This window comes from Chionomys nivalis, chromosome 25, assembly GCF_950005125.1.
Source record: "Chionomys nivalis chromosome 25, mChiNiv1.1, whole genome shotgun sequence".
In the NCBI taxonomy this organism is placed as follows: domain Eukaryota; kingdom Metazoa; phylum Chordata; class Mammalia; order Rodentia; family Cricetidae; genus Chionomys; species Chionomys nivalis.
Window position 1 is genome coordinate 2,572,466 of NC_080110.1, and position 15,429 is coordinate 2,587,894.

The window sequence follows — 15,429 nt, forward strand, 5'->3', positions numbered from 1 at the left end:
AGATTGAAACATGTGTGTGTGCGTGTATGTGTTTGGAGACAAAGTCTCACGCTGTGCAGCTCTGGCTGGCCTGGAACTCACTATGAAGACAAGGTTGGCTTCCAACTCACAGAGATCATCCTGCCTCTGCCTCCCATGTACTGGGATTGGTGTGTGCCCCAACACACCTGGCACAAAAACACTTTTTAAAAAACGTTTTAAAATGAAAGCAAGAAACCTCTCCATTCACTTCCCCTTGCAGGCTGGTGTCTACTGTGGCTACTGGAGTCACATGACACACTAATCAGGAACAACATGGAGGCGGCAGATGCGGTGAAGTAAGCCGTGTGGACACCAACCTGGCCCAAGGCAGGCAGAAGATGCTGTAAGTCTAGGTCCTTCCACTTCTACCCACAGAGCAAGCACAGTCCGAGGCTCTTCTGGGCCCCGCACCCACCCTATCTGAACAACTCCGAACCCGGTTACTGCTTTTACTAGCTAAGACAACAATACTAGAAACCTTACTTGCCCTCTTGAATCAAACAAGGGAGAAAAGACTGCCCTTCTCAAGGGAATTAAAATGAGCTGGCCAGCCACAGCAGTCCAGAGAAAGGAAGGGAAAACATTTATTTTTCATATAACTAAATTTGAAGGCAACATATGTGTGTGTGTGTGTGTACTACATCTACAATTCATTCTTCCTTGATTTTTTAATTGTTTTTATTGAGCTATATATTTTTCTCTGCTCCCCTCCTCCTCTACCCCCTCCCATGACCACATGCTCCCGGGTTACTCAGGAGATCTTGTCTTTTTCTACTTCCCATGTAGATTAGATCCATGTATGTCTCTCTTAGGGTCTGCTTTGTTGTCTAGGTTCTCTGAGGTTGTGAACTGTAGGCTGGTTTTTCTTTGTTTTATGTCTAAAAGCCCCTTATGAGTGAGTACATATTATATTTGTCTTTCTGGGTCTAGGTTATCTCACTCAATATGATTTTTTTCTAGATCCATCCATTTGCCTGCAAATTTCAAGATGTCAATTTTTTTCTGCTGTGTAGTACTCCATTGTGTAAATGTATCACATTTTCCTTATCCATTCTTCAGTCAAGAGGCATTTAGGTTGTTCCCAGGTTCTGAGGAAGGTGTTCTTACAAAGTAGTTGATTGCATAATGGAAGAGACACTGAATGCCACGTAACTAGACAGGGTTGAAGCCACGTTCTGTGTCTTCCATCTGGGGTGTATGTGTGCGTGTGTGTGTGCATGTGTGCGTGTGTGTGCGTGTATGTGTGTGTGGTGTGTACTCACTGTGGGTGTACTCATACATGTATGACTGACTATGCATGTATGTGTACACATATGTGTATATGCATGTGTGTATGTGTACATTTGATGGGGGAAGAAAGGGGAAGAGACTGACAGACAGACAAGCAGGTAGAGACACTTTGGAATTTAAAATCCTTTAAACCACCACCCTAAAATTAAAAAAAAAAAATAAGACAATAAAAACAACCAGGGACAGGATATTTTGATCGTATAAATAAATAATAAACAATCAATGCCTCCGAAATGAGCAATTCCAGAGTTGAAACAAGGGGAGGATCTAGAAGAAAGACTAGAAAGAAATAATAACCATCTTAGTTTTATTCATGGGATGGGGTAGAGAGTGGTTTCCCGTTCCTCGTGTGGTGGGGGAGGTGTGAGAAACTGGGATTCACATCCTGAGTCCATGGTCACTGGAGAGACCTGGGACAATCGCGCAGGGGCCGAGCATCAGAAGTCACTGCGGCATCTCAGGGATGATGCCGGGCAGGCTCAGCACAGAACAGTCTCAAGTGGTGTCCTTGTCCCCTCTCCAGTGTCTGTCTAAGAGCCACTAAATCTTTATGCTGCCGTGTCTCGTGACTGGGACACCCTGGAAGACAGAGCAGCTTAGAGGGCCAACCACCACACGCTATCAGCACTGACTTCAATCAGTCACCGAGAACTCTCCATCCATCCTCTTCACCTTGATGGCACCAGGCCCCGGGTGTCATTAGAGCGTCTCCCTGCTGGGCTCCCTGATGGTGAACTCACAGCAGGCTCAGTGGGAATGAGGGGTGTCACCTTCCAAAAGGAGGTCCACGTGGGGGGGAGGCGGAATTTGTAAAGTGCACCTCACTTTCAGAAGGGGGAGGAATGGCGCCCCTGAGAAGCCAAGTAGCAACCAGGGTACGAGAATCTGGCTCCACAGTGCTTCTTTTCAGAGGTTTGTTTGTTTGTTTGTTTGTTTTAAGATAACTGTATACTTGTTAGGAAACCTGTGAGAAAATTACCAGAGTACATAAGTACGTGAAATGTGACCTCTAAACCTGTTTTACCCGGAAAAGCAGCAGGTCATAAAATGATATTTTATATTATTAATATTTGAACTTTTTTTTAAAGGTTAGAAATAAGGGCCACAGCTATGAGCACCAAATACTAAACACCGGAAGTCGGGCTGTTCCTGTCTAACGACGCAGCGAGATGACGTAAGGAGGCTGGCGTAGTACCTGAGGCGCCTTCTCAAGTTCTAAGTCTCAACCCTTGTGGGGCGGTGAAAGACCCTTTTAGAGGGGAAGCCTAGGACACCTGCCTGTCTGGTGTTTGCAATGAGAGTCACAGCGATGACAAAATTACAGGTGAGAAATAGCAACGGGAATTATGTTGTGGTGGGGGTGGGGTCAGCACAACATGGGGAACTATTGGGAAAGTTGAGAACAGCTGGCTCAGAGGAGTCTCTCCTTACATCAGATCTATTCGCACTTAAGATCTTAATCTCGCCGGGCGGTGGTGGCGCACGCCTTTAATCCCAGCACTCGGGAGGCAGAGGCAGGCTGATCTCTGGGAGTTCGAGGCCAGCCTGGTCTACAAGAGCTAGTTCCGGGACAGGCTCCAAAGCTACAGAGAAACCCTGTCTCGAAAAACCAAAAAAAAAAAAAAAAAAAAAAAAATCTCAAAAAATCTCACGCTATTTTTGAGAAACTGAGTCATATAAGAAACTGTTCCCTGTGGACTGTGCTTGTTTTATTTTGATAATAAAAGGAGCTTAAATTCAGAAATTATTTTTAAGACTCAAACTGAATAGATAAAGCTAGCTGCTAATCTTATAATGTTTGTTGTAAACTGTTAAAGATAATTAAGACATGCAAATTAATAGTCACCTTATAAATGTTCAGTTTCTTTAACGTGTTCAGAACTATACTTATAGTCATGCTACACACTAATGTAATTAACTACAGAGAATTACATTATATTTAGCTTCTTGTATGTGTTTTCAGAATGAAGCCTAAAGCAAGTAACTAAAAACAAGCAAGGTTTGCTTAGCTCACATATACTTAATAAATAATGGCCCTCAAACTTCCCAGAGATCTGCCGAATATGGCATTTAAAACGTTTAATGGAAAAGCTTACTACGACAGGGACCCGCAGCTCCTAGAAGTGGCCCCGGGGTCTCCAAAGAAGATGGAGCTGCAGCACCACGGAGACTCCGTCTGGATTGTGGTAAAGCTAACCACAGAACAAGACTGCCCTAATGCCACACCTGCCGCCAGAACCTGGCCCAAACTCTGGACAATCAGGACACTGAGAGTTGACTGCCCCACTTTGCTAAACAAAGGAAGGTCCGTCTCTCTCATGTTCCTCCCCCGTGGGAAAACCTCTCCCCTTCTGGGCCTGGCTGGTGAAACCTGATGTTGCCCTGGAACCTCTGCTCCCAACTCCCTGGAGATCACAGGAGCCTGGAATGACAGTCTAATAATGGGCTAGTCTCTGTCATTTTAATTGATACATTTGGATTGTACTTCCTGTTACAATTTATCCTTCTCAGATCTCTGGTGGGGTCTCTCTCCTGGTCTTGGGACTCCACCCTTCCCCAACTAACAGGCCAATGGACCTCAAAGCTCCAAATGTAATATTTTCCTTTATGTCCCTAAACTTTAACTCCTGTCCCTGGCCTATATCTGTCTCAGCAGATTTCCATTTGACTGACAGACACCATCCAGGAATCAGCTGCTAACTACATCTAACTCCAAATAACTATGAGCTCTAGAGTTTCTGAAAGCTGATGTGAACCAGTCCAGCTGATGTGATCGCTCCCTGTCTCTTCAGCTGGGTCAGCTAATCAGAGGCTTCTGATGAACGTCCCCTTGCCTGAACTCTTTCCTTGCCTTTGACTAGCATTCCAGTCTTTCTGGGCTCTGACAAGATCCTAGCTTCAGCAGGAAGTAGTTACAGAAGAGAGAACATCATTCCTTATCCTGCAACAGACTGGGATGTTAGAGCAAAAGGATACTTCTAGTATGGGGAAAGAATAGTTATCAATAATGCCTATTGGCATATTAGGAAAGGTACTTGTTAAAATCGACAAGGCCCAGATCTATCAACAGGTAAATCCATTGGCTGATACAGCCTACAGTATGGTAGGTGACTTGATCTGCTGTATGTAAAATAGAGAGGTTATTGTACAGCTTTAAGAGAAAACTGTTTCTATGTAAACCACTCACGAATCATTAGAAACAGTCTGGCTGTGCTAAAAATAAAAATCATCACAAGAAAGGGGACCTGAGAGGAAATAAGTAATTGGTCCCCGTTCTCACTTCCAGGTCCCTTTTAGATATAGCTCTGATGTCAGCCTCTGGCCCTTCTGCTTCTGCTGACTGCTGCTGGCTCTTGCAACATTGATGCCTTAACTAATGCTAATTCCTGTCTGGGCAACATTAAGCTGAGGGTTATTAGATGCAAATAAAAACAGGTACCATCACAGAGTCAAGGATTTGACTCAGGATACAACTCAAGGTGGGGGAAGGAATGGGAGAGCCAAAGTTACATTTTAAGTTTTAATTCCTGTGCCTCAGAGATCCATGGAACGAAAATGAATGCCTCTAATCTGCAAGCCCCTTGCCAAGACAGATAGATAGTTCCTGAAATGCTGGAGACTACTGTTTATGGGAGATAACAAGTCTCACGCTTTCACTCCCTAAACAAGTTTGTTTAAATCATGTTCACTACATGAGCTTGATCACAGGTGGGTGGGAGGTTCCTGGGCAGGAAATATGTCAGGATGTATGCTCGCCCCTGATTGGACCTAATGGAAATACTTTAAGATCCTACAAACCATGACTCAGGGCCATTTCCTGGGAACCCAGGTATGGACCTGACCGGAGCCCATCTACCTGGCCAGTATTTAATCAAAGCTTGCTTCAAATTTGGCTTTAAACTGTGGTAGTGGTCTTATTCTTTACCAGAGGGATTAACAGCAGCATCACTAATTAGTTAATTAATTACTTCACTTTGAGGAAGAAACTCATGGGAAAATTCATATTTGGGGGGATTGACTGTGACATGTCTCACATTCTAGGGACGCAAACAGAATGTTGTTCCTGGAGAACCATCAGGCCAGCTAGGATGCAAGGCACCACGTCAGCCTGGGAGCTGAAGAAACACACACTTCGTCTTGGTTCCAACAGGCAGATGACCCTTGGAGGTTCCTCCATACCGAGTGAGTGTGAAGAAGAATGAGTCAGGTTACCCAGATGTTCTTAGTATTGTTCAAATTTACACACTTGTTCATATGACAGGTTCCTCACACTAGCCAAGAGAATACTTATCTCCCCCCCCCACACACCCCACTCACTGTGAAGCACTGGGCAGCAAAACAAGCAATCCAAGAAGGAGTACCTGTCAGGCAGCAACACCACAGCCCAAGAGAGCTACACTGAGCCATACCCCAGGCCAAGAGATGAACTATTGAGCCATACCCCAGCCAAAGAGGTCTACACTGAGCCACACCCGAGACCCTTATCCCTTCTAAGAGAACAGCATCCATTTATTTTCACATTAGAAAAAAATCTAGTACAGCTTCACAAGCCTTCTTAGAGTATAAGCAATCAGAAACCTAAATACCTTTGGTACTTAGAGGAAATGATAAAAACACGCAGAACATCTCACTCTGTTTTCTAAAAGAAAACTCCTGCTGAGAACTGTGAAATCTACAGAAAAAAAAAAAACCAACTTTCTCTTTAATATCAACACTTTTATTTTTTAACACTGGTCCCTCTGACCGGCAATGATTCTAAATCTAGATCATATTTTCTGTTTGGTCAGAGGAAATAAAATAACAGTTCATTAGTTCAAGACAATGGCTTTGGGTTTTCTTTTAAAAGAAGCCAGCTAAAACAATACGGATTCAAAAGCTGCATTTATTACAGTGATGGAGAGGAAATTTCAGGTCAACATGTCCTAGAGATAGACAACTGTGTCAATGAGTGTAGATGCTCTCACAGAACAACTCCTTGTCTCTAGGTTGTCCTTTTGATATTTTAACTTTCGAACAGTGAAAAGGAAAAATAAACAAAGGCAGGGCTAGGGGAATAGTGTAGTGGGTAAGAGAGCTTGCTGCAGACCCATATGGACCTGAGTTCAAATCCCCAGCACCACATAAAAGCAGGGAATGGCCAAGCGTGACTGCAACCCCAGCACTGGGGAGCCTGCTGGACAGCCAGTCTAACCCTGGTGACAAGCTTCAGATTCAATGAGAGACTCACTCAAATAAGGTAGAGAAGGACAGCAGGCTGTTTGATGTCTTCCTCAAGCCTCCAGGCACCACACACACACACACACACACACACACACACCCCAAATAAGGTAAAACATTGAAACTAAGCTGCTGTAGCATAACCTCACCCACGGCCATCCACAGAAAGTCCCTCGTGGTGGAAGTGATTAACTCAGCGGGTCACAGTGTCAGCTCGGAGGACAGAGAATGGACGACGTGACGTGAAGGATGAAAGAATATCATGATTCTGTCTGAGACGACTGCCAAGCAGAGGTAACAGCCAGTTCCCTCTTCATCCCCTCCATTTCTGACGCTCTCCCATCCATGCTACCTTAGTCTCACAGTGAGCAGTGGCTCCTTCCTGCTACCCAAACAGCTCCACTCACTTGCTCATCCTCTCCCCCGTCCACACCTGCATCCCTCGCTCCGCAGCCAGTCTTCCAGGTCTGGCCTCAGGACCTCCACCTCAGGACCTCGGCCCAGACACTCTCGGCACCTCAAAGGCTCCATTAGCCTCTTTGAATCGTGACCCTTCTGTAAGCACCCACCTCCTCTCCTTCAACGTCATTTGTGAATGCCCTTCCCTATGGAACTCTAACAAGCCCATTCAGTGGAGGAGGCACTGTTTAAACCCTGTATAAACATTAGCCCAGTTACTCTTACTCGTTATTCAGATTTTACAGATTCTTCAAAACCCATTGAGTCCCACCCCTTGCAAGCAGGCTTTCCTGACTGTTCAGGGTCTCAGCTCGTTTTCCCAATTACTTCGTCAGTCACAGAGTGCTCGCACAATTTAGAACTTCACTTTCCTTTGTATTTGTCTCCCAAACATACTCATTCATTCAAATAAGTATTTTTAGAATGCTAAAAAAAAAATTCCACTATAAGTTTTGAGGTTGAGGAGTTAGGGCAGTTTGGCTGCACAAGGGTAAGGAATTTGATCCACGGGGAAGCCACACAGAGAAACACATGCCTGTAACCCCAGTGTTTTTGGGGAAGCAGAGACGGGGTTCTCAGAAACCAGTCTAGTTCAAACCTAAGCCCCAGGTTCCGGAAGAGACTATCTTAAAAAGTAAGGTATAAGCCAGGTAAATTATAAGCCAGGTGCACGCCTTTAATCCCAGTTCTAGGGAGGCAGAGGCAGGCAGATCTCTGTGAGTTTGAGGCCAACCTATTCCAGGACAGCCAGGCCTGTTACACAGAGAAACCCTGTCTCTGGCTGGGGGTGGGAGGGAATTACGGTGTTAATCAATAGATTTACTTGCTCGGCATGGAGGCACACGCCTTTAATCCTGGCACTCAGAAGGCAGAGGTAGATGTATCTCTGTGAATTCAAGGTCAGCCTGGTCTACAAAGCGAATTCCAGGAAAGTTAGGGCTGTTACACAGAGGAAAAAAAAAAAAAGAGGAAGACTTTCAACATCTGGCCACCACATCTGTATATGTATACACACACACACACATGTACACACACACACATGTACACACACACAAACACAAATTGATTAACTGATTGATTAAAATACAATTATTTAATTTTAGAGATTGGTCTAGAAGCCAAGGATACTGCTATAAATAAAATAGAAGGGGCTCTCAGGAGGATGTCCCTCGGTAGAGAGAAACACATGAGACAAGAAAGGACAAGACAGCAGCTCTCCAGCAAAATGTGCTTCAGAGAGAAAACAGAGTGCAGCTGCTTACAGAGCAGAAAGAAGTGCCCGTGGCCTTGCCAGCACTAGAGGCAGGAGGAGAGAGTAAGGTAAGATACAAAAGACCACTTTGGTGACATCATCCAAGTCTTCCATCACCACCACCCCCAGGCATGGGCTAAAGCCAAGCGCCAGCAGCCTGCTCCAGCACTAACAAACCAGTCAAGGCTGGACCTTGGTGCTTACATTAAAGAGAAAACAATTACTTAGCTAATTGAGGACAATGCGGTCACTAATCTAAATAACTGGACCCCAAAGCATTATATTAACTTCCCAGGGGCGCTGGTAAAATGAGGTGATTGCTAAGCTCCTCCCCTTCTGACTACCCTTATATTAAAATCAGAAGCATTGTGACAATAAGCCGCCCACAAAATTAAGGCCAGATGGCTGCCCATTGCCTATCTCTGGTAAAAATTACAGCTGGTTCAAATGGCACGCGCCGAACGCTTCTAAAATAACTGCCTGGTTATTTTAAACAATTAGCCTGCACAGAAGCAGGGCATTGCCAATATCTGGGAATCCTGGGACTTTTTCATGTGCATGTGTGTGTGCATGTATATGCACACGTGTGTTTGCATGTTCGTATGTGTATGGGTACACAGGCATGTGGAAACCCATGGCTGACATTTTGTCTTCCTCAAGCTCTCTCCATCTTATTCGCTGAGGCTAGCCAGCTTGTCTGTAACCCCCAGCACTGGAGTGGGAGCAGCTTGCCTGTAACCCCAGCATTGGAGGGGGCCGGCTTATCTGTAACCCCAGCTTTATGGGAGGGCCGTATACAGAGGCCGAAGGCTCATTGGGATTTCTGGGCCAGAACAGTAAGCCCCAGGTTCAGTAAGAAACTTGGTCTTAAAAAATAAAGTGGAGAACGACAGGAAAAGATGGAGTTACAGGTGGCTGCCACACCCACCCAGCTCTTGTGTGGGTCCCAGTTCCCACACCCACGTGGCAAATGCTCTAACCACTGAGCAATCTCCCCTGGCTCCCATGGGATTTTTAAGAGATTTTTCTGACTGACTTAGAAAGGGATTTTTCTGGTTCACACTCCAAAGGCTCACTTAGTAGTGTATACCTATACGGCTTGTATACATGCAGGAATACCAGTCTGTGAGTGCAGGCATGCATGTGCGTGTGAAGGTCAGAGGTCAGCCTTGGGTAGTTTTCCTCGAGGCCCCACCCATCTGTACTCACAGGAACCCCCCCCCCCCCCCCGGCCTGGAACTGACCGAGTACGGTAAACTGGAGGACCAGCAAGTCCCAGAGATCCTATCTCCTCTTCCCCCAGCGCTGGGATTATGTATACCACCACCCTTTAGCTTTCTTTTTTTTTTAGGATTTTATTAATTAATATTAAAATCATTTGGAGTCTCAACATAACAGAAGAATAGCAAGAGAAAGCTATCTGAAACATGTTTCTTTCTTTTTACATGTCAAATATTTTCTTTTTTTTTAGAAATTTTTTTAAAAATTTATTTATTTATTACATATACAGTGTTCTGCTTGCATGTATACTTGCAGGCCAGAAGAGGGCGCCAGATCTCATTACAGATGGTTGTGAGCCACCATGTGGTTGCTGGGAATTGAACTCAGGACCTCTGGAAGAGAAGTCAGTGCTCTTAACCTCTGAGCCATCTCTCCGGCCCCTCAAATATTTTCTTTTATTATCCCCAGACTTACAACTTTCATTTACACATCCTAATAACTTCCATTTCCTAAATTACCCCTTTAGCTTTCTTTACGCCGTTCTGAGGATCAAACTCAGGTTTCAGTGATTGCAAGCATTTTACCAGCTGAGCCAAATCCCCAGTCCTCTGTGTAATTTTTTTTCATTTTCCTATTTACTTGATTATTGAATTTGGAGGTAAGATCTCACTATATAATCCCGGGCTGGCCTATAATTTGCTATGTAGCCCAGGCTAGCCTCAAAATCACAGAGATCCATCTGTCTCGGCCTCTTTCTTTGCTTCCTGAGTGCTGGGATTAAAGGAATGAGCCACTGTGCCCAGCCCGCCCCATGATTTTTTTTGTTTTGTTTTGTTTTTGTTTTGTTTTTGTTTTTCGAGACAGGGTTTCTCTGTGGTTTTGGAGCCTGTCCTGGAACTAGCTCTTGTAGACCAGGCTGGTCTCGAACTCACAGAGATCTGCCTGCCTCTGCCTCCCAAGTGCTGGGATTAAAGGTGTGCACCACCACCGCCTGGCCCCATGATTTTTTTTTTTAAAGAGACTGAGTAAGGACTTCGGTCTTTGCCTCCTGAGGGAAGCGCTGGAGGGCCAACACACACAAGGAGTTCCTGGCTCCTTGGGCAGAGGCACCCCAAAGCTCCCCGTGTTGGAATAAACATCCAAACACTTCCAGACAAACCACTTTATACAGCAGTTCCTCTGGAGAAACGTGCTAAAACATCACAGAATGGGAACCGCAAGCATCCGTCTTCTGTAGCTCTGAGTTGGAAAAAATCAAATTCCTGCAGGGAGAAAGTGCTCCTACCAAAGCGTCAAAATGAGCTGCACCTGAGGGTGATGGGAAAGTTCTGGAACTGGGCTGTGGAGACCAAGGCAAGGCAATCGAGGGTTCCAGAATTGAATAGAGAGATGGGCAGGAGGAAACCCCGCGAGGCGGTGGGACAGTGCTGAGCTAAACGTACAAATGACAGGATCCCGAGTTGGACAGACAGCACTGCAAGGGGAAAATGGGGGAAAAAACTTAAAATGCAAAGCTCTTGAAGGCTCGAAAGGGTCTCCATCTGCATCAACAGCTCATCTCCTCCAGGAAGCTCTCTGGCGAGCACTGTCGCATGAATGTTCTATGTGTATTCTATGTATACATGGTGCAGCAATTGCCCTCACACACTCAGCCTCTCTGCTCAGCCCCTCAACAGTCAGGAAGCTTAGCTGCACTTTCCAGTCCTCTCCTGCTGGCTGTCCCATCCCCTGCTCTGCACAGAGGTTGGAGCATGGGTGAGCTGAAGTCGAGGGCGCAGGGGAACCTGAGCAGGGAAGAGATGGGTTGCAATGTGTTTCCTTCCTCATGGCCACGAGGCCACATCCTCCAGCTTCTCCACTAACGTGGCCTAGAGAATCACATGCACTCAAGCCCATGGCTGCGTGTCAGCCCGTCATATTAGCCAAGTTCACCAGGCCGCAGCCAAGAAAGGCAAGGGTCCGGATAGCCGGGAGAAGAGAGAAATAATTATCTGGTTTTGCCTGAATACGTAGGGAATAAAAGGGCTTATTTGAGGCTAGCCCAATCTACATAGCGAGTTTCAAGTTCCAAGTGAGTCAGAACTACATAGTGAGACTGTCACAAAAAAAAATTAAAATTAAGTTTATAATGGTAATTTCAGGCCTGTTGAGACAAAAGTAGATCTGTCATTTTCTTGTAGAAAAAAAAAAATTCACCGAAGCCATCTTTTCAACATACTAATAACTTTTTACCGCAATATAATAATCTCATTTTACAGTGTTTCCCTCCATTATCTCATTTGGAGTTTCACACTGGCCCTAGGAAACAGAGTTCATCCAATTATCCCCCATGATACAGATAAAGGAAGCAGAGCTCAGAACGCAACATGAAATGCCCACAGCCACGCAGTCAGGCAGAGCGGCAAAGCCAAGGGTGAGCCTGAGCTCCCAGTTCAAGGTCACCAGCGTGGTGCACCTCTCTTTGCCTTTTTAATCATTTAACTTTTTTTAGTGTGGCTACTGAAAAGTATAAAATGTTGAAAGCAGGATTTCTGGGGCATTTTAGCAGCTGTGGTCTGTTCATACCTAGTGATCGGGGACAACAGCATCTATTCACCGAATCTCATAGGCTCGGGACAGGTTTGCAGCCTGGCCCTAAGAGACCGTGACACGGAAGTCACAGCTCACAGTTGGGACAGATTTATCTTCGCGTCGGGACATTCCTTCCATGCCCTTCTGGCTCTCATCCTGACGTAGCCCCTTTCAGAAACTAAAATTCCTGCCACCAGCTGACAGACAGAACATACCAATGGCCAAATCCTGAAACCAGAAAGCTGGACACACAGGCTGGGGAATATAATGAACGACTTCTCAAAGCCAAGGGTTAGAGGGGATGCAGACACGCCCACTCACAGAGAAGGATGCAGACACACCCACTCACAGTGCCTTCTCCTTCCGGGCGAACAGCGTGTACGCCCTACCCTGCAAAGAGCAAGGCAGGGAACAGCACGCTCTTGCAAGCTCGTCCTTCACAAACAAAAGTGGTCATTAAGGACGTGAACTTCGAGGGATTTTTTTTTTTTTCAGTGTAGCTAGATTTCCCTCTACCCAACGAGACATCTACTCAAAAAAAGAAAAAAGGCCAAACAAATATTTTTAAATAGAATCACCCACCCCTCCCTGCACAAGAAATGGGATTCTTTTTTTTCTTTGGATGCAGTTCTGGCTGGCCTGGAACTCCCCATATAGACCAGGACGGCCATGAACTTGGCGTGAACCTCCTGACCCTCTTTTCCGAAGTGTCGAATGATAGGCACAGATCACCAACACCGGCAGAAGAAATAAGATTCATGGTTTGTTGGGGGAGAGGGAAGTTGTTTGTTTTTGTTTTTAAGATAGCTTGAGCTCACTGTAAAGTGAGGCCTTGAACTTCTGATCCTCCCACCTGCTTCACAGACCCACACCCTACATCCAGTTTATCGGGTGCTAGAGATGGACCCCAGGGCTCTGTGCATGCTAGGCTGGTCCTCTATCAACTGAGCTATATCTCCAGCCCAAAATACAATTTCTAGACTGCTTGGCCACACTACTGCTGAAAACAATTCAGAACTGCCTCGTTATCGTTCTGATCTTTACTTAACAATGGTAACTTCTCCCTCTACCCCCCAAAATCTGACAAAGGGTCTGCTAACGACAATGTAAAAGCACAGGGCAGTCGGGAGCGTTTCCTGCTCTTGCAGAGGACCCAAGTTTGGTTCCCAGCACTAACATGGTGGCCACAACAGCTTGTAACTACTGTTCCAGGGAATGTGATGCCCTCTGGTGGTATTTTCAGGCACCTACATCCACATAGGACACACACACAATCAGAGACAGGAATAAAAACAAATTCTTAAAAAATGCAAATGCACAAACTTGCTCCACTTTTAAGAAAATCTGCTATGGATCCCTCTTCCAATTTTTGTTTTGTTTCATTGTTTGTTTAACATTCTCAACCTTTTTTTTACAGCCTAGCACACGTGCAGTAGGCTTACACAGAACCACAGAACCTGTGACCTAGGCACCATGACACTCTCCTGATTTCCTCTTGCAAGGAAACATGGCCACTCTCTGCTTGAATCCTGATCCTGTATTCATTTGCATATGATACTATCTAAGCTGAGTCACTGCTATATGAACCTAAAAGATTTGCTTCCCAGTGGCTGTCTGCAGATCACCAAGGCAGACCTTAACTCAAGACACTGAAGGTCACATGAGACAGATAAACTTTCCCTGGGCCTAGGCTTCAGGTGTTTTGGTTGTAGCTCTTGAAACAGTATTTGATAGTCCAGAAGAATGACACTGGCAGCCACAAAAGAGAGACCAACTGTGGTCAGTGATTTGCGTAGATTTCCAGGATGGAAGCCATTGTGGAAATGTTAAAAGATTAGCCAGGCTTGCTATTATTGCAGGCCTTTCCATCCCGGCTCATGAGAGCCTGGTCTAGGAGAACCGCAAATTAAAGGCCAGTCTGGGCAGCAGGGGGAGTTCAGGGCAAGCCTGGACAATTTAGTGAGACCCTATCTCAAAATAAAAAAGCAATACAGGGAACAGAGCTCAGTGGTCCAAGTCCTGCCCGACGTGTGTAGTATCAGACCCTGGTTTCAAACCCGAGTACTTCAAACAATCTGAAATAAAAATAACTACCAAGCCTCAAGGTCTTGGCTAAGGGAGGTAACAGCCCCAAGGTTCAAAATCATTAGCAGGGCATCCTGATTAGCTTAGTAAACACTTCAGGATGGAGAACTGTTTGTACTTGCTGGTTGGGGTGGGCTGTGCCATCACCGAACTCAGCTAGAGAAGCCAGGGAATCCTGCCCGAAAAAGACGCTGAAAATACGTCAGCAGAGAATAACCCCAAACAAATCCAACATCGGCTAGTTTAATCAGAAGACCTGCATCTTACAGTAAGTCGCTTGATACAAAGCCGGGCTTGGCCAGGGAAATCTTAGAAGCCCTGTCCTGCCAATCAACGAAATGAAGCAGTGCCTAGACAAGTTTGAATATATTTTTAAGTGAAAATATATCAATAGAAAGGCCAATACCGAAGCTCTATCAGGCGAATCTGAGCGTCTAGCTACCGCAGCTTCTCAGTGAGCGCCTAAGAGCGCAGCCCGGTGGGTCTTAAGGAAGCAGACCCACACCACACGGATGGGTTTCCGGAGCCCCGCCGGCTGCTGCTCTAAACCCACTGGCACTCGGCCCCACCCCCAGCCCCAGAAAAGTCCTGACTTGCTCAGCTGCACTTTTCCAGGTACAGGGTCTGGGAGCAAAGGGGTTGGGGCGGGGGAGGGGGGCGAGGCCTGGAGGCGCCCCATTGAAAAGGGAGGTGAGGGACCCGAGACGTGTCCGGGAAATTCTGGTCCCCAGAAGGGTGCAGAGCCCGGCTGCAGGACCCAGGCGACAATCCTCCCCGCTGAATTCGGGCGTGACCGCCCCCGCACGGGGCACCGGCTCCCACTCGGTCTTTCCAGAAACGCTCCAGTCTCGAAAATGGGGATGGGGCGAGGGAACTGCGCGCCCCCCGCTGCGGCAACCTCTCCCGCGGGACCCACGCCCCGCGACACCGCTTACCTCGGCCCGCGCCCCCGCTGGTGGCAGTGGAGTTCCCGCAACCCATCGCGCCGCCCGTGGGGAAGCCGCGCTCCGGACCTCACCAACGCCGCAGGTCCGGGAGGTGGGGATGGAGGCGGCACCAGGGACCAGGGACAGCCCTAGCCCCGCCCGGCGCGGGGACCCCCACGGACCCCACCCGTCACCGCGGCAACCGCGGTGTCCACCAATCCGCAACCTCCTGCGAGCTCCTCGGCCGGGCATTGGTGGTGGTTCAGAGGGGGCGGGAGTTCAAAGTAGGGTTTGGGGTACCAGGCCAAAAGCCGAGGGCGTGGTCCGCAGCAGGATCACCAAGCTTGGGATGCTCACCAGCTCGCCCTCCTTCCTCTTCGCCTTCCC

General features: G+C 46.8%; 1 protein-coding gene across 2 annotated transcripts in view; it reads right to left on the reverse strand.

The window, feature by feature from the left end:
• C25H12orf75 (chromosome 25 C12orf75 homolog) overlaps positions 1 to 15,189 on the reverse strand; it is a 32,411-nt gene extending 17,222 nt beyond the window's left edge. For both annotated transcript variants that reach the window (XM_057757975.1, XM_057757976.1), the window contains exon 1: positions 15,052 to 15,189. In XM_057757975.1, coding sequence (XP_057613958.1) covers positions 15,052 to 15,097 — 46 coding nt within the window. In that variant the 5' untranslated portion in view covers positions 15,098 to 15,189. The remainder of the gene's footprint in view (positions 1 to 15,051) is intronic.
• Between the last annotated feature and the right edge of the window lie 240 nt (positions 15,190 to 15,429).